The sequence below is a fragment of the Rhinoderma darwinii genome, chromosome 1 (genome assembly GCF_050947455.1).
Source record: "Rhinoderma darwinii isolate aRhiDar2 chromosome 1, aRhiDar2.hap1, whole genome shotgun sequence".
Classification (NCBI taxonomy): Eukaryota; Metazoa; Chordata; class Amphibia; order Anura; family Rhinodermatidae; genus Rhinoderma; species Rhinoderma darwinii.
In genome coordinates, this window is record NC_134687.1 from 288032007 (window position 1) to 288051203 (window position 19197).

At 45.2% G+C, this 19197-nt stretch overlaps 1 protein-coding gene across 1 annotated transcript in view; it reads left to right on the plus strand.

Annotated features, from left to right (window-relative positions):
- The first annotated feature begins 5366 nt into the window (after positions 1-5366).
- The window catches only part of USE1 (unconventional SNARE in the ER 1), a 124449-nt gene continuing 110618 nt past the window's right edge, over positions 5367-19197 (plus strand). Inside the window, exons 1-2 of the mRNA XM_075850860.1 lie at positions 5367-5545; positions 18977-19026. Of these exons, the coding sequence (XP_075706975.1) occupies positions 5378-5545; positions 18977-19026 (218 nt within the window). The 5' untranslated portion in view covers positions 5367-5377. The remainder of the gene's footprint in view (positions 5546-18976; positions 19027-19197) is intronic.

Here is a 19197-nt window from a genome sequence, read left to right on the forward strand (position 1 = left end):
GTGTTTTTACTTTTGACCAAGTGGGTGTTGTAAAGAAGTGTATGAGGCTGACCAATCAGTGACCAATCAGTGTCATACACTTCTCATTGTTCCAGCCCAGCATGATCCACAGCACAGTGTGATTGTGCAGTGAAAGAGGTGTATGACCAATCAGCATCATGCACTCCTCCCCATTCATTTACTCAGCGCATAGGGATCCTTTTAGATCCTTATGTGCTGTCTTATACTAACACATTAACGATACTGAAGTGTTTAGACAGTGAATAGACATTCCACGGGATGTCTATTCACAATCTCTGCACTTCGTTACTCTCTCTGTGGTAGTTACAGCAGAGGAAGCGTAATCTCGTTGTAACCTGTCATTTACAGCGTAATCTCGCGGGATTACGCTTCCTCTGCTGTAACTACCACAGACAGTGTAACGAAGTGCACAGATTGTGAATAGACATCCCGTGGAATGTCTATTCACTGTCTAAACACTTTCTAAACACTTCAGTATTGTTAATGTGTTAGTATAAGACAGCACATACTGATCTAAAAGGATCCCTATGCGCTGAGTAAATGAATGGAGAGAAGTGCATGACGTTGATTGGTCAGCGTCATACACTCCCCTGTACACCGCCTACTTGGTCAATAGTAAAACACACCCAGTTGTACATTGAGAAACTCATTAGAATAAAGCTAAAATCGCTAATAAAGTGGTGAAAATAGATTGTTTTTTTTAAAAATAAAAAGCACTGCTGTTATCTACATTATAGCGCAGATCTCCTTATGTAGGAGACAGGGCACTTATAATGTGGTGACAGAGTCTCTTTAAGGCTGGGTTCAGACGAGCACATTAACGTCCGTAATGGACGGACGTATTTCGGCCGGAAGTCCCGGACTGAACTAAGTGCAGGGAGCCGGGCTCCTAGAATCATAGTTATGTACGACGCTAGGAGTCCCTGCCTCTCCGTGGAACTTCTGTCCCATACTGAAAACATGATTACAGTACGGGACAGTTGTCCTGCAGAGAGGCAGGGACTCCTAGCGTCGTACATAACAATGATGCTAGGAGCCCGGCTCCCTGCACTTTGTTCGGTCCGGGTCTTCCGGCCGAAATACGTCCGTCAATTACTAAGGCGGGATTCACACGACCGGGTCGTTCCCGAGCCCGAGTGTCGGCCGGTAAAATCGGCCATTTTGCCCGGCCGGTTTGCATAAAGTTATGCATCCGTGCCGAGCCGGGCAGATCCGGACAGTGACATCAGCGGCAGCTCCTGAAGGGGAATCCCCATATGTTCGGGGATTCCGCTTCAGGAGTTTCCCCTGATGTCACTGCCCAGATATGGACAGAGACATCAAGCGCTCTGTCCAGGAGCGGAATCCCCGAAAACACGGGGATTCCGCTCCTTCAAGGAGCTAAAGTGCGGCTAGCACATAGCAGAGCGGGGAGATACCTCCCTGCTCTGCTATAGTGGCGTCGCTGCAGTAGTAGCAGCCGCAGCAGCAGCAGCTGCTGCTACTAGCGGCGCCATTGAAGGTGTCGCCGAGCCAGGGTGCTTTTAACAAGCAGGGGAAGGGAGCCAGCGCAGCGCTCCCTCCACCTGCTGTACACCCCGGCCCTGCAACACAGTGTACAGCGATGCCATTCGTCAGAATGGCATCAACTCCTGCTCCTCACATGCACTCTGCGCTGTGAGAAGGAGGAGATAGAGCGCAAGCGCCGGGAAACCCGGCCATCACTCGGGACACATCCCGGTGATGGCCGTGTATTACCCGGCCCCATAGACTTCTATGGGGGCCGGGTGCCCGGGCGAAGATAGAGCATGTCCTATTTTTTGACGGCCGGATTTCCCGGCCGTCAAAAAATCGGTCGTGTGAATAGCCCCATTAGGGGTCTATCATTCCTAATGCAGCCGGGTGCCGGCCGATTTATGAACGGCCGGCACCCGGCCGGGAAACCCTGCCGTGTGAATGAGGCCTAAGGGTATGTTCACACGAGGGCGTCCGTAACGGCTGAAATTACGGGGATGTTTCAGCCTGAAAACATCCCCGTAATTTCAGCCGTGACGGCATGTGCAGGCGCTTGAACTCCGCGTTAATTACGGACGTAATTGGCGCTGCTATTCATTGAAGTCAATGAATAACGGCTCCAATTACGGCCAAAGAAGTGACAGGTCACTTCTTTGACGCGGGCGTCTATTTACGCGCCGTCATTTGACAGCGGCGCGTAAATTACGCCTCGTGTGAACAGACAAACGTCTGCCCATTGCTTTCAATGGGCAGATGTTTGTCAGCGCTATTTTCAGACGTAATTTGGGGCAAAAACGCCCGAATTACGTCCGTAAATAGGCCGTGTGAACATACCCTAAGGGTATGTGCACACACACTAATTACGTCCGTAATTGACGGACGTATTTCGGCCGCAAGTAGTGGACCGAACACAGTGCAGGGAGCCGGGCTCCTAGCATCATACTTATGTACGATGCTAGGAGTCCCTGCCTTTCCGTGGAACTACTGTCCCGTACTGAAAACATGATTACAGTACGGGACAGTTGTCCTGCAGAGAGGCAGGGACTCCTAGCATCGAATATAACTATGATGCTAGAAGCCCGGCTCCCTGCACTGTGTTCGGTCCGGTACTTGCGGCCGAAATACGTCCGTCAATTACGGACGTAATTAGTGTGTGTGTGCACATACCCTAAGGGTATGTTCACACGGCCTATTTACGGACGTAATTCGGGCGTTTTTGCCCCGAATTACGTCCGAAAATAGCGCCTCAATAGCGCTGACAAACATCTGCCCATTGAAAGCAATGGGCAGACGTTTGTCTGTTCACACGAGGCGTAATTTACGCGCCGCTGTCAAATGACGGCGCGTAAATAGACGCCCGCGTCAAAGAAGTGACCTGTCACTTCTTTGGCCGTAATTGGAGCCGTTATTCATTGACTCCAATGAATAGCAGCGCCAATTACGCTCGTAATTTACGCGGCGTTCAAGCGTCTGCACATGCCGTTACGGCTGAAATTATGGGGATGTTTTCAGGCTGAAAACATCCCCTTAGGGTATGTTCACACGAGGGCATCCGTAACGGCTGAAATTACGGGGATGTTTCAGCCTGAAAACATCCCCGTAATTTCAGCCGTAACGGCATGTGCAGGCGCTTGAACGCCGCGTCCATTACGGACGTAATTGGCGCTGCTATTCATTGGAGTCAATGAATAACGGCTCCAATTACGGCCAAAGAAGTGACAGGTCACTTCTTTGACGCGGGCGTCTATTTACGCGCCGTCATTTGACAGCGGCGCGTAAATATACGCCTCGTGTGAACAGACAAACGTCTGCCCATTGCTTTCAATGGGCAGATGTTTGTCAGCGCTATTGAGGCGCTATTTTCGGACGTAATTCGGGGCAAAAACGCCCGAATTACGTCCGTAAATAGGCCGTGTGAACATACCCTAAGGGTATGTGCACACACACTAATTACGTCCGTAATTGACGAACGTATTTCGGCCGCAAGTCCCAGACCGAACACAGTGCAAGGAGCCAGGCTCCTAGCATCATACTTATGTACGATGCTAGGAGTCCCTGCATCGCTGCAGGACAACTGTCCCGTACTGTAAACATGATTATACTACGGGACAGTTGTCCTGCAGCAAGGCAGGGACTCCTAGCGTCGTACATAAGTATGATGCTAGGAGCCCGGCTCCTTGCACTGTGTTCGGTCCGGGACTTGCGGCCGAAATACGTCCGTCAATTACGGACGTAATTAGTGTGTGTGCACATACCCTAAGGGTATGTTCACACGAGGGCGTCCGTAACGGCTGAAATTACGGGGATGTTTCAGCCTGAAAACATCCCCGTAATTTCAGCCGTAACGGCATGTGCAGGCGCTTGAACGCCGCGTCAATTACGGACGTAATTGTCGCTGCTATTCATTGAAGTCAATGAATAACGGCTCCAATTACGGCCAAAGAAGTGACAGGTCACTTCTTTGACGCGGGCGTCTATTTACGCGCCGTCATTTGACAGCGGCGCGTAAATTACACCTCGTGTGAACAGACAAACGTCTGCCCATTGCTTTCAATGGGCAGATGTTTGTCAGCGCTATTGAGGCGCTATTTTCGGACGTAATTCGGGGCAAAAACGCCCGAATTACGTCCGTAAATAGGCCGTGTGAACATACCCTAAGGGTATGTGCACACACACTAATTACGTCCGTAATATACGGACGTATTTCGGCCGCAAGTACCGGACCGAACACAGTGCAGGGAGCCGGGCTCCAAGCATCATACTTATGTACGATGCTAGGAGTCCCTGCCTCTCCGTGGAACTACTGTCCCGTACTGAAAACATGATTACAGTACGGGACAGTTGTCCGGCAGCGAGGCAGGGACTCCTAGCGTCGTACATAACTATGATGCTAGGAGCCCGGCTCCCTGCACTGTGTTCGGTCCGGTACTTGCGGCCGAAATACGTCCGTCAATTACGGACGTAATTAGTGTGTGTGCACATAGCCTAAAGGGTATGTTCACACGGCGGGGGTCCGTAACGGCTGAAATTACGGGGATGTTTCAGCCTGAAAACATCCCCGTAAATTCAGCCGTACCGGCATGTGCAGGCGCTTGAACGCCGCGTCAATTACGGCCGTAATTAGCGCTGCTATTCATTGGAGTCAATGAATAGCGGCTCCAATTACGGCCAAAGAAGTGACAGGTCACTTCTTTGACGCGGGCGTCTATTTACGCGCCGTCATTTGACAGCGGCGCGTAAATATACGCCTCGTGTGAACAGACAAACGTCTGCCCATTGCTTTCAATGGGCAGATGTTTGTCAGCGCTATTGAGGCGCTATTTTCGGGCGTAATTCGGGGCAAAAACGCCCGATTTACGTCCGTAAATAGGCCGTGTGAACATACCCTAATTGTAAACAAAACCATTCTGCCAAAGGGTATGTGTACACACACTAATTACGTCCGTAATTGACGGACGTATTTCGGCCGCAAGTCCCGGACCGAACACAGTGCAGGGAGCCGGGCTCCTAGCATCATACTTATGTACGATGCTAGGAGTCCCTGCCTCGCTGCAGGACAACTGTCCCGTACTGTAATCATGTTTTCAGTACGTGACAGTGGTCCTGCAGCGAGGCAGGGACTCCTAGCATCGTACATAAGTATGATGCTAGGAGCCCGGCTCCCTGCACTGTGTTCGGTCTGGGACTTGCGGCCGAAATACGTCCGTCAATTACGGACGTAATTAGTGTGTGTGCACATACCCAAATGTTCACTGAAACGTATAACGACGTATCTACATAGAGCGACTCATGTACGTCATGAAGCGTATGACAGTCACGTGTGGGTCCTAAGTACTTCAACCAAATTACCGCCTCCTCCAAGATGTCCGCCACGTCAGGATATGATGTGATTTTAGCTACGTCTTTACTTCCGGTACAGCTCATAGCCATGGCGAAGTCCAGGCTGGAGCTGAATTTTGTGCGGCTTCTGTCTCGGTGCGAGGCTATGGCATCTGAGCGGAGACAGGAGGGAGAGTGGAGGCTGGAGAAGGTGAGAGGCGCTGTGCTGGGATATACTGCAGTCTCGCCCCTTTCCTCTCTCCGTTATATGTATTCCATCATTGAGCGTTGCTGTGTATCACAGTGGTATGGTCCCCGCTGCTGCAGGGACTGGTGCTCTGTATTGCAGTCAGCTATGACGAAACAACACAAGGAATATTCGTCACCCAATGATATATACCAGGCAAACGACATGCGGTCAGCACGCACTTCTGGAAGTCCAGCATTGCAGTATTGTACGCTAGTAGTCCCTAAAAGGGCTTTTCCGGGCATATTAATTATACTATGAAAAGTTTTGCACCTTTCTATTAAACTTCAATTCATCACCATCTTAAAGATCTATGCTTGCTGTCAGTGAATAGGTATACGTTTAGAGCTTGCACGTGTCAGTTGGACATGATCAGGACAGCTTTTCAGCCTTTGTGTGTAAATAAAAGTGGTTCCAAGCATAAATCTTAAATGGTCGTTAAAACAAAGCTTATTAGAAAGTGTAATTATGGCGTATAGAACCCAGAAACCCCAGTTAAAAGGCAGCTCCCGCTTTAAGTGGTTTACAGGCATTATCAGTGCAACCACCTTAAAATATGCTCTTAGGGCACATGGGCATCACAGAGGGGGTTTCCCGCTCGTAACACCCTCTTAGTCAGAGTAGGAAGCTGCTAAAAAAAAAAGTGGCCTCAGCCTGGTGGGTCCTCCAGCATGTGAGTGGCTGCCCCGTAATATTATATTGCCCCTGCAGCAAATGCTCTAGGGGAAATGTATCACTTTTTGTGGCTTCCACCAATGAGAAGTGGTTTTTCAGGGATTACCTGTGCTTGCTTTGTATATCTGTCAGCAGTAAAGGCTGCTGTAACCACCACGTGTCCTGCTGATGGCTTTTAAAGGGCAGGTGCGGCTATGGAATTCTCTGCGGTCTAAGGGTATGTGCACACGAGAAGTGGCTTTTACGTCTGAAAAGACAGACTGTTTTCAGGAGAAAACAGCTGCGTCGTTTCAGACGTAAATGCTCCTCCTCGCATTATTCGAGGCGTCTTCGACGCCCGTAATCTTGAGCTGCTCTTCATTGACTTCAATGAAGAACGGCTCAAATTACGTCTGAAAGAAGTGTCCTGCACTTCTTTGCCGAGGCAGTCATTTTACGCGTCGTCGTTTGACTGCTGTCAAACGACGACGCGTAAATGACAGGTCGTCGGCTCAGTACGTCGGCAAACCCATTCAAATGAATGGTCAAATGTTTGCCGACGTATTGTAGCTGTATTTTCAGGCGTAAATCGAGGCATAATACACCTCGTTGACGCCTGAAAATAGGTCGTGTGAACCCAGCCTTACAGGTTATCGTCAGAATGTTGACTCTGGTAAATGAAGCAATACTAAGGCTGGGTTCACACGAGCATGTTACGTTCGTAATCGACGGAACGTATTTCGGCCGCAAGTCCCGGACCGAACACACTGCAGGGAGCCGGGCTCCTAGCATCATAGTTATGTATGATGCTAGGAGTCCCTGCCTTTCCGTGGAACTACTGTCCCGTACTGAAAACATGATTACAGTACAGGACAGTTGTCCCGCAGCGAGGCAGGGACTCCTAGCGTCGTACATAACTGATGCTAGGAGCCCGCTCCCTGCTGTGTGTTCGGTCCGGGACTTGCGGCCGAAATACATTCCGTCCTTTACGGACGTAGTGTGCTCGTGTGAACCCAGCCTAATAGTAAACTTGTAATAGGAAATTGCAATATCTAATTTTTTTTGAAGGCCTTGAGTAAACCCTCTCTACCAAAGACATGCTTATAAACCAAGGGACCAGCTGATGGAATCCCCCAAGATCAGATATTAGCTGGCGTCGCCTGCTATTGAATGGATGAACTAAGGAGCCTCACACACAAGCGTGTTTGGTCCATGATATACGGTCCGTATGTCGGCCACGTTTCCCGGACCGAACACGCTGCAGTGAAACGGGCTCCTGGTATCATAGTTATGTATGACGCTAGGTGTCACTGCCTCCCTGCGGGACATCTGTACCGTACTGAAAACATGATTAGTCGTTCATAGCGATCTCTCCGTTCTGGCTTAATCTAGTGCTACACCTAGACTTTGTAGTGCTACAGATTGAATTTAAGGGTATGTTCACACGGCCTATTTACGGACGTAAATCGGGCGTTTTTGCCCCGAATTACGCCCGAAAATAGCGCCTCAATAGCGCTGACAAACATCTGCCCATTGAAAGCAATGGGCAGACGTTTGTCTGTTCACACGAGGCGTATATTTACGCGCCGCTGTCAAATGACGGCGCGTAAATAGACGCCCGCGTCAAAGAAGTGACCTGTCACTTCTTTGGCCGTAATTGGAGCCGCTATTCATTGACTCCAATGAATAGCAGCGCTAATTACGGCCGTAATTGACGCGGCGTTCAAGCGCCTGCACATGCCGGTACGGCTGAATTTACGGGGATGTTTTCAGGCTGAAACATCCCCGTAATTTCAGCCGTTACGGACCCCCGCCGTGTGAACATACCCTAACCATTGAGCTACAGCTGCAGTCCTAATGAATACATGGATTGCAGCTGTTACTTAAAGGGGTTTTCCAGCTTCTGACAACTGATGACCAATCCACCGGATAGGCCATCGGTACATGATCTGTGGGGGTCCGACACCCGGGCCCTGCACAGATCAGCTGGTCCGGTGCCTCCGTGCACCGGACGTACAAGCCGGAAGCAGTTCGCTCTTGCTACGGAATAGCGGCCGAGCTGCAGTACTGCGTTCAAGTGAATAGGAGCAGAGCTGCAGTTCTGCAGCACGGCCGCTCTGCTATGTACGGAGCCAACTGTTTCCGGGCTCCATCCATAGCATTATGTGCCACAACATCCGGTGCCCGCAGGCCACCGGAGCGGCTTTTCAGTGCGGGGTCTGGGTGTCGGACCCACACCGATGACATACTGATGACCTATCCGGTGGATAGGTCATCAGTTGTCAGAAGTTGGACAACCCATTTAAGAGGTAAAATCAGTCAGCAGCACTACAAAAAGTCTAGGTGTATCCCTGGCCTAATAAAATCAGGGCACCTGACATTCATATTCCTTGGCATATAGATTTAAGGTGTCCAATCTGGGCCATTCTTTGTTTGAGAAGTGTTTAGTTTAAGGCTGGGTTCACACTGTGCATTTTTAACGTGTTTTGGTTGACTCAAACTCCCATTAACCCTATTTTTTAAATCTGACGTGACGCTTTATGCCGTAATAACTTTGGAATGCTTTTACAGTGATTCTGAGATTGTTTTCTCGTGACATATTGTACTTTGTTAGTGAAAAAATTTGGTCGATTAAATTCAGTACTTGTAATCATTACTTGTAACCAGTACTTCAGTACAGAAATTTTACTTGTGAAAAACGTAACATTTTTGAGAAAATTAGCAAAAATTTTCATTTTTCTAAATTTAAATGTATCTACTTGTGAAACAGATAGTAATACCAAACAAAATAGTCACTAGTTAACATACTCGTATGTCTACTTTATGTTTGCATCTTTGAACATTATTTTATTTTTCTAGGACATCACAAGGCTTAGAACTTTATCAGTAATTTCTCACATTTTCAAGAAAATTTCAAAAGGCTATTTTTTCAGGGACCAGTTCAGTTCTGAAGTGGCTTTGGAGGCCTTATATATTAGAAAGTCCCCATAAATCACCCCATTTTAAAAACTGCATTCCTCAAAGTATTCAAAACAGCATTCACAAAGTGTATTAACCCTTTAGGCGTTTCACAGGAATTAAAGCAAAGTAGAGCTGAAATGTACAAATTACATTTTTTTTGCTGAAATTAATTTGTAATACATTTTTTTTTTTTGTAACACAGAAGGTTTTACCAGAGAAACGCAAATGAATATTTATTGCCCAGATTCTGCAGTTTTTAGAAATATCCCACATGTGGCCCTAGTGTCCTAATGGACTGAAATACAGGCCTCAGAATCAAAGGAGAACCTAGTGGATTTTGGGGCCTCCTTTTTTTAGGATATATTTTAGGCACCATGTTCGGTTTGAAGAGGTCTTGTGGTGCCTAAACAATCAAAACCCCCCAAAAGTGACCCCATTTTGGAAACTGCACTCCTCAAGGCGTTTTTCTAGGGGTACAGTTAGCATTTTGACCCCACATTTGTTTTACAGAATTTAGTGGAATTAGTCTGCGAAGATGAAAATATACCTTTTTCTTCTGCTAAAACATAGAATTTTTACAAGGAATAAAGGAGAAAAAGCACCCCAACATTTGTGAAGCAATTTCTCTAGATTACGGCAATACCCCATATGTGGTCATAAACTGATGTTTGAGCACACAGTAGGGCTCAGAATGGAAGGAGCGCCTTTTGGATTTTGGAGTGCAGATTTTGCTGGAATGGTTTTCGGTGCCATGTCGCGTTTGCAATGCCCTGGAGGGACCAAAGCAGTGGAAACCCCCCCAAAAGTGACCCCATTTGTGAAACTACACCCCTCAAGGAATTTTTCTATCCTTACCATTTTAACCCCACAGGTTTTTTGTAGAATTTAGTGGAATTAGGCCTTATTTACACGAACGTGTTTCACATCCGTGGTACGCGCGTGAAAATCGCGCGTCGCACGGACCTATGTAAGGCAATGGGGACATTCAGACGTTCCGTGTTTTTCACACAGTGTGTGTCCGTTGCGTGAAACTCCTGACATGTTCTATATTTGAGCGTTTTTTGCGCATCACGCACCCATTGAAGTCTATGGGTGCGTGAAAATCACGCGCAGCACACGGACGCACTTCCGTGTGCTGCGCGTGATTCGCGCAACAGCAGATCAAGAAATGAAGGGGAAAATAAAACCACCTCCTTAATTTCTTTTTCTAAACCTCAAAACTGCGTGTCATAAGGATGGCATATGCGCGAAAATCACGCAGCCACGCACCAAACACTGATGACACACGGAACTGCAACGCGGAAAAAACGCTGCATTTTTTGCGCGCGCAAAACGCACACGTTCATGTGAATTTCGCCTAAGGCCGTGAAAATTAATATCAACATTTTTGTCCACTAAAATGTTAAATTGTTTAATTTTCAAAAGGGATAAAAGGGAAAAACCACACCAACATTTGAAAAGCAATTTCTCCCGAGTACGGCAATAATTAACCCTTTTAGGACCGTTTTTTGTTTTGTTTTTTTTTTTTGCTTTTTCATTTTTCACTCCCCGCCTTCCAAGAGCCGTAACTTCTTATTTTTTCCGTCAACACAGCAGTGTGAGGGCTTATTTTTTTGCGGGAGGAGTTGTAGTTTCTATTAACACCATTAAAAGTACCATATAATGTACTGGTAAAAGTGAAAAAAAATAATTTCGGGCTGAAATTGGAAAAAACTGATTCTTTCATTGTTTTTGGGGTCTTGTTTTTACATCTTTCACCGTGCGGTAAAAACGACAACTTAATTTTATTCTATGTCTCAATACGATTACGGTGATACCAAATTTATATATTTTTTTTTATATTTATCTTTTTTACAAAGAAATGGTTTTCTATCACATTCTGAGTGGCGTAACTTTTTTATTTTTTGGTCGATGGAGCGGTGCGAGGGCTTATTTTTGGCGGGACGAGCTGTAGCTTTTATTGGTACCATTTTATGGTACATACAACTTCACTATATCGCTTTTTATTACATTTTTGTTAGAGCGAAGGTGACCAAAAAACAGCGAATTTGGCGGTTTAAATTCTTACGGCGTTCACCATCTGCAATAAATTACGTTTTACTTTATTCTTCAAGTCGGGACGATTACAGCAATACGATATGTATATCGTTTTTTTTATGTTTTGCAGAATAAAATCACATTTTTATAAAATAATTTATTTTTTGTGTTGCCATAACTTATTTGCTTTTCAGTCAAAAAAGCTGTGTAAGAGCTTGCTTTTTGCGGGACGGGTGTTCGTTTTTATTGGTACGATTTTGGGGTACATCTGACTTTTTGATCACTTTTCATTCTATATCTTGGGAGGGGTGGTGACCAAAAAATAGCGGTGCTGGCATAGTTTTTCATTTATTTTTTTTGCGGAGTTCATCGTGCGGGAAAAATAACACTATAGTTTGGGTTGTTACGAACGCAGTGATACCAAGTCTGCAAACTTTTTTTAAAGTTTTTATTTTCTTTCTATAAGAAGACTTATTATAGGAAAATAAAAACTTATTTTTACACTTTTATAAGACATTTTTATTAACTTTTTTCCTTTTTTTTCCTTTTTACACTTTCTTTTTTGACCTGCAGCACTGATCGCTGCTAGAATACATTACACTACCTAGTAGTGTAATGTATTCCAACTGTCAGTGTGACGTCACAGTCACTCTGACAGCAAGCCTATGAGGACCAGCCAGAGGCATGGCAGACCCCGGACGCCGTTGTCTGGCCTCCGGTTGCCATGGAAATCCCCACGATTGCATGGGGGCTGCCGATGTGCTACAAACCCCCTAAATGCGGCGATCAATCGATCGCCGCATTTAAGGGGTTAATTGCCAAAATCAGCGGCGATGAGACGCTGATCGGCAACACTGGAGTGTCAGCTGTCGGGGACAGCTGACCTCCCGGTGCCCGATGTACACGGTCGCCGACAATGTGCATCGGGAACGACACAATTACTTCCTGTCACTCTGACAGGAAGCCTATCCGGACCAGCCGGAGGCTTCCGTCCATGGCAGACACAGAGGCCGTTGTTTGGCATGCGAACCATCGGCAAACTCCGTGAATTCAGACTGGGGTCTGCCGATGTGCCAGAAACCCCTAAATTTCGGCAATTAACTCCTTAAATGCGGCGATCGGTTGCAATCGCCGCATTTAAGGAGTTAATTGCCGAAATCAGCGACAAAGGACCGCTGGCCAGCAAGAGTGGAGTGTCAGATGTCGGAGACAGCTGACTGCCGGTTCCCGGTGCACGCTGTCGCCGACCGTGTGTATCGGGAACGACTCAATAACTATACATCCTCGTGAGGAAATTAACCTCCCGCGACAACTTATAGTTACGGAGTGGTGCGTGTGGCTAGGAGTTAAAGGTGATGTGTCGCTAGAAAAAAATTTTTTTTTTTTTTAGTTAAACAGTTAGTGTATAGGTGATTAGACATTGTTCTAATTTTTTTATTTTTTTCACGAGTCAGGAAATATTATAAATTAGATTCTAATTTATAATATTTCCCAGCGCTGGTCACTAGATGGAGCAATTCCCAAAATTGCAGCATTGCATGTGGTAAAGCAACCACATTGCTTTATGCTGCAAAATTTGAGAAAACTCATTCTCTCTAGTGAGCTCTCAGAACCCCCCCTCCTTTATCCTGGCTAGTGCCGGGAGAAACGAGGGGATTGAACGGTCAAACCTCCAACACTGTGTGTCGCCATTTTTTGAGCTAACACACAGTGTAGTAGGTTAACATACAGTAGTAAACACACACTAAAACACGAACATACATAGAAATAACTTACCTGCTCCTGCCGCCGCCGGTACGTCCGCTCCGTCTGCTACCGCCACTCCAAGTGCACAAGTCCGGAAGCCGCGACCGGAAGTTGTAATCTTACTGTCCGGCCGCTACTTCCGGTCCACAGGAAAATGGCGCCGGACGTCGCACAGTTCAACTTGGACTGTGTAGGAGCGGCGCATGCGCCGTTCCCACACAGACGGCGTACAGCATAGTGGATGGAACGGGCCCCGTTCGCATTCACTATGGGACTGTATGTGCCGTATTCCATGTCTGTATGTGTCGTTAATCGACACTTTCAGAAATGGAGAAAAAAATGGCAGCACCCATAGGGAAGAAAAAGTGAAAAAATAAAAAAAGTAAAACAAACACACAAATAAATAAAAAAATGTTTAATAACACACTAAAGTCAAATTGATCTAAAAATTTTTTTTCCGTGACACTGGTCCTTTAAGGGACGTGGGGGTTTATACACCAAAAAATAAATAAACGCATGCTAAAAACGCACAGTCTGAACCCAGCCTAAAGCTGATCACAGCTGCACCTACCACATGGAATTCTGCTATCAGCTGTTACCTCTAGGAAGAGTGGCAAAATAGTACACAACATTGGTTATTTGTATCCATACATCTTCCATTGTGGGAGCCACTTTTTTCATCATCTCTCCACTCTTAGGTCATGTTCACACTGAGTTTTTTTCAAGGAAAAAAAATCTGCCTCAAAAGTCCTTCAGAGTTTTGGGAGGTCAGAGATGGAAACGCCCGAAGAAAGGGCATGTCGCTTTAGGCTGGGTTCACACGACCTATTTTCAGACATAATGGAGGCATTTTAAGCCTCGAATTACATCTGAAAAAACGGCTCCATTACGCCGACAAACATCTGCCCATTACTTTCAATGGGCTTTACGATGTACTTTGCCGACGACCTGTCATTTTACACATCGCTGTCAAAAGACGGCGCGTAAAATTACAGCCTCGTCAAAAGAAGTACAGGACACTTCTTGGGACGCAATTGGAGCCGTTTTTCATTGACTCCAATGAAGAACAGCTCCAAATTACGTCCGAAAAAGACGCGCCTAAAAACGCCAGTACATGCAATTACGTCTGAAATTCAGGAGCTGTTTTCTCCTGAAAACAGCTGCATAATTTCAGACGTAATTGCCGTTATCGTGTGCACATACCCTTAGAGCTAGTACAAAAGGAGTATTTTGGTGCTGTTTTTGACTCGTATACCGCGTCGGAAACCGCGCCTGAAATAGCCTCCCATCAATTTCAATGGAAGGCGGAGGTGTCTTTTTTTTAATTTTTTCCCCACAAGCGGTAAACGCTCGCGAGAAAAAGAAGTGACATTCCCTACAGGCGTTTCCGTCTCTGACCTCCCACTGACTTCAATGGGATGCAGAGATCACGTTTTTCGCAGCGGTTTTTGCCCGCGGCACTCAATGGCCGTGGACGAAAACTGCAGCGAAAAGCGCAGCAAGTGTTTTACCGGCAGGTCAAAATCTGCTGATTTTTCTGCCTGCAAAATACTCAGTGTGAACAGGGCCTTACTTTCCTATGCTCTAAGGCCATGTTCACACCTTCAGGTATTAGGTGCAGATTCCACGCATAAATTCTGGCAAAAATCCGCTCACATTCAGCCAACAGCGCAAGTTTATGGGGTATTTTGTAGCCTATTCACATGTTAAGGAAAATATCTACGTGGAATAATGAAAGAACTGTGGATTTTAAAATGCTGATTATTGGTGCGGATTCTGTGCTGAAAGCCATGGATTAGCGCCATTGATTTACAATTCTAAAAGATTCACAGCGGATTAGTCTATGGAAAATCTGTGTCGTGTGTACATGGTCTAATAATCACATTTACTATATGCATGATGCAGTATTTTTCTTAGCCACCTGGTGTCACTAAATCCATGCTGAATTTTTACATAACTGCCTAACTAGCTCCCTCATAAAAGAAAAAAAATCTCTTCAAATTAGCGCCCTGTGCTCTACTGGGAAGCAAAATTGCACCCACTTAAATAGTCACTGTCGTTTTAACAAACTTTGCATGAATCAAGTAATTACAGGCAAATATAAGAAACTTTGTAATAAACCTTTTTAGAGAAACTTGCCTTTTTCTCCACTTAAGAGCCACTTCTCCCACTCCCTCCTGCACTCATCATTTACACTTAATTCACTGCTAAAATCCATCTTGAGAGACTAGATGGATAATTAGCTTACTGAGGGATCAGGTTACATGCTGTCTATGGAGAGGGGAGGGGGAGTTCTGCAGGAAGACAGACACACAGAGACTCTGCTTCAGGCTTTAGTAAGTTTTCTATCTCATCCCAGTGCTAGATTTACAGCTACACTGCTTATTACTGCTGTATAATCTTCTCCATGCTGTGTCTTCTGAGGGTATGTTCACACGGCGTGTTTACAGACATTTTTCGGGCCGTAAATGTCCCGAAAAATGGCTGAAAAATCGGAAGCAGAAAACCTACAAACATCTGCCCATTGATTTCAAAACGGGCGCGTAAAAAAACGCGAGTTTGATTAAAAAACGCCTGAAAATCAATAACTGTTTTCCCTTGAAAACAGCCCCGTATTTTCAGAAGTTTTTAATTTTGTGTGTGCACATACCCTTACAGAACGATAGGAGAGCAGGGTTTTTTTTCTCTGTATGCTGTGTATAGGTGATATCGCAGCAGCTAGTCTCCTCCCCCTCGAGCTGAGCTCAGGAAAAGCAATTTAGAGAGAGCGCATACATAGGGAAAAACTAGTGAAAATGCCATATACAGTGCCCACCAAAAGTTCCGGAACACCCTCATAACTTTTGAACGGCTCCAGGTAGAGGGTTGAAATTTGGTGGGATTTAATGGGGTACTAAAATCTACCAGTTAATGCAAAAAAAACACCCCCACCCCCTTGTGGGCGGGGGTCGAGTGGGGCTCATTTGAAAGCTCTTTTCAATACGAAAACAATGCCGATTTTGAGATAGGATTTCTTTTCGCTGAGATATTTAACTTTACAGTTATCATCTTCATTATCGGCTACCGCCGGTGTTGGCATTACCCAAAATGTACTGCGCGGGTAAAGTCCTAAATGTGGGTGGGTGGGTGCGTGCGTGTGTGAGCGAGCTTGGGAATGTCACATCAAGGAGACTTTGAATGATGTATTATTACAATCGGTCTCGGCGATACAAAATGGACCTAGTCTACGATTGTAACATGATTTCACATGTACACATTTCGGTGGTCGCTTGTGAATTTCAGAGAGCGCTAATTCGGAGAGTAATTTTCATTTTTGTACGTTTCTATTGTCATATCACAAAATTAATTTGGCCGAAAGGGAAAGGATCACTTTATTGATGATGAGAGGGTATGGCAAAGAAAATATAAGATCCTATCGAGAAGTAGCGGCTTTATTCAATGCCGCTTATCCTATCCGTGATCCAATTTCATTGTCAACTGTTAAAAGAAATGTTCATCGTTTCCAAATAACCGGTTCAATTAAAGACGCACCAAGATCCGGAAGACCCAAACATGCTAGTAATGATGAAAAAGCTTTAGATATTCTGCTCACTGTACATGATAATCCTCATACATCTGTCTCGATTGGAGCACAACAAAATGATATCAGTGCCACATCAGTCTGTCGAATTTTAAAGAGGCTTCATTATTATCCTTATAAAAGATGTCTAAGATGATTATGACAGAAGAGTGGAATTTTGCAATACAATGATGACACGATTTGATGATAATCATCAGATTTTCAATTGGACCTGTTTTTCGGATGAAGCTACGTAAATCGACAGAACATGAGGTATTGGGCAGACGAAAATCCACATTGTACCCAGTATCAGAAGGTTAACGTTTGGGTCGGAATATTGCTCAATCATATTGTAGGACCGTTTTTCATTGAAGGAAACCTAAATGCAGAAAATTACTTCAATTTGCTAAGAAACCAAGTGATACCGGCTATTCAAAATATTGCTGGTGAAGCTTTCCACAATGTTTGGCATCAGCAGGATGGAGCTCCGGCTCATTTTTCTCTGCGAGCTCGAAATCTTCTGAACGATAATTTTCCTGATCAATGGATTGGTAGAAGAGGCCCGATAGAATGGCCACCGAGATCACCAGATCTGACCCCATTAGACTTTTTACTGGGGGTATTTAAAAAGTAAAGCCTATGAGACTAGGATTGCAAACTTAGACGCGCTGCGGGAAAGAATAGTGAACATTTCGAATTCAATCACACCAGATGTTATAAATAACGTTATCGACACGTTTTACGTTCGCTTAGGACAGTCAAGTTGTTGAAGGACATCAGTTCGAACATTTGATTTAATACAGTAATTGTTATGTTCGTACTAATACACACAATACATGTCCTCGGTCTTGCTTTGGTTGGCTGGACCACACACACACACGGCGAGGGGACTCACATTAATCTAGCACCCCGATGAGATGTAAATTCGACCGTGCAACCTCTGCGCGGTACATTTTCGGTAATGCTAACACCGGCGGTAGCCGATAATGAAGATGATAACTTTAACGTTAAATATGTCAGCGAAAAAAAATCCTATCTCAAATCGTTTGCAGCATCATTTTTGTATTGAAAAGAGCTTTCAAATGAGCCTCCACTCGACCCCCCCCCCCCCAACGTGCCATTTAAGATTTTGCTGCCCCCGCCTACCCCACCGCCGGGGTGGGGGTGGGATTTTTTGGAGTTAACTAGTAGATTTTATGACCCCATTATATCCCACCAAATTTCAACCCTCTTCCTCGAGCCATTCAAAAGTTCTGAGGGTGTTCTGGAACTTTTGGTAGGCACTGTATAAGTCATATAATGACCAGAAATAGTGTTATTCTTTATCTACCCACCCATATGATAGCTTAATCTGAAAAGTCACCTGCAATGCCAGGTATGCTTTACAGCCTCATGGACACGGCTGTAATACAGATTCTGTGTCCATAGCCTGCCATGGGCCTATACTGTACCTCTGTGTGCTTCTCGCATGCCATATTACTCAGGTATTTCCCTCTAGAAGCACTACTTCACAGAGGCACCACATATATATCCTCTGGTGTGTAATTTGGTACTACACAGGGTCCATGGATGCAGCTATGCTGTGTGCATGAGTTCTAGGGGGCCGATCCAAGGGTTCGTTTAGGGGCACAGGAGAAGCAAGCTCTTCCATTGATTCCTTGCAGGGCCCTTCATGTTTCAAAGAAGCTGGGGTTGCAGGGAAGTCTGTAAAGTGAACTCTGACTAATAATAGCTGAGATTTTTTTTTATAGGTGGAGGGAGAGGTATATTTTCTAGCCCCGTGATGGGCATTCTAGGAAGTTTCCTAGTAAATACAATTTTGCCCTCTAGATGGGGGGTTTCTGATTAGAGCATTCCGATGAAACAGTTATGCAGTGGTGGACTGGTGTACCTCGTGCCCAATAGAGAAATTATTGTAAGGAGCCACCCTATAGCTATAGAGAAAATGTATTTTGTCAAATGGGCTATTTGTGATTCAACCCATAAGAAATAGACCTTCGATTAGGGCTGGGCAATTAATCGGAAAAAAGAAACACTAAACTGAAATTTAGCGCAGATAACGAGGTAATTTTGCCCATTTTGTTTTTTTTCGGGTTTTTTTCTGCAAAAAGTGGCCTCACTGCCCACAACATAGCATAGGTTTTATTTATCAGTCTTGATGCCAGGCCCACTAGGTTTTTTGTTTTTTACTATTGTACATTCTGTGTTGTTATAGGATTACAAACTATTCATAAGTTACTAATTGCCTCTTTAAATACATCTTTATTCTTTGAAATGTTGTAAAAGTCCTATTTGAAATAAGTTCGAGCAGCTTTTAGTCACAATAAATGTCTGTCGTAAGGGACTGTCCAAAAAAACCAGAGGATCATAAATATGAGAACTGCCAAATACAATAATGTACTCAGCTCTTGTCACCACTTTGTTTTTTTTTCCTGCAGTTTGTTGGAGCTCTGGAAGAGATCCTTGCTTCAATTAAAAAGGACTCCAGGTATGTTTGATAAAATATTAATTTACATTACACAATGTGAGTCTCATATTGCAGCTGGCAAACACCTGTTTTTTTCCATTGGGGTTGCAGCTAGCCAGACATTTAGTGCCGGCTGTCTTATAAAAGAGGTTTGTCCCTATGGTACAAGCCGGTTGAATGGCACGAATGATT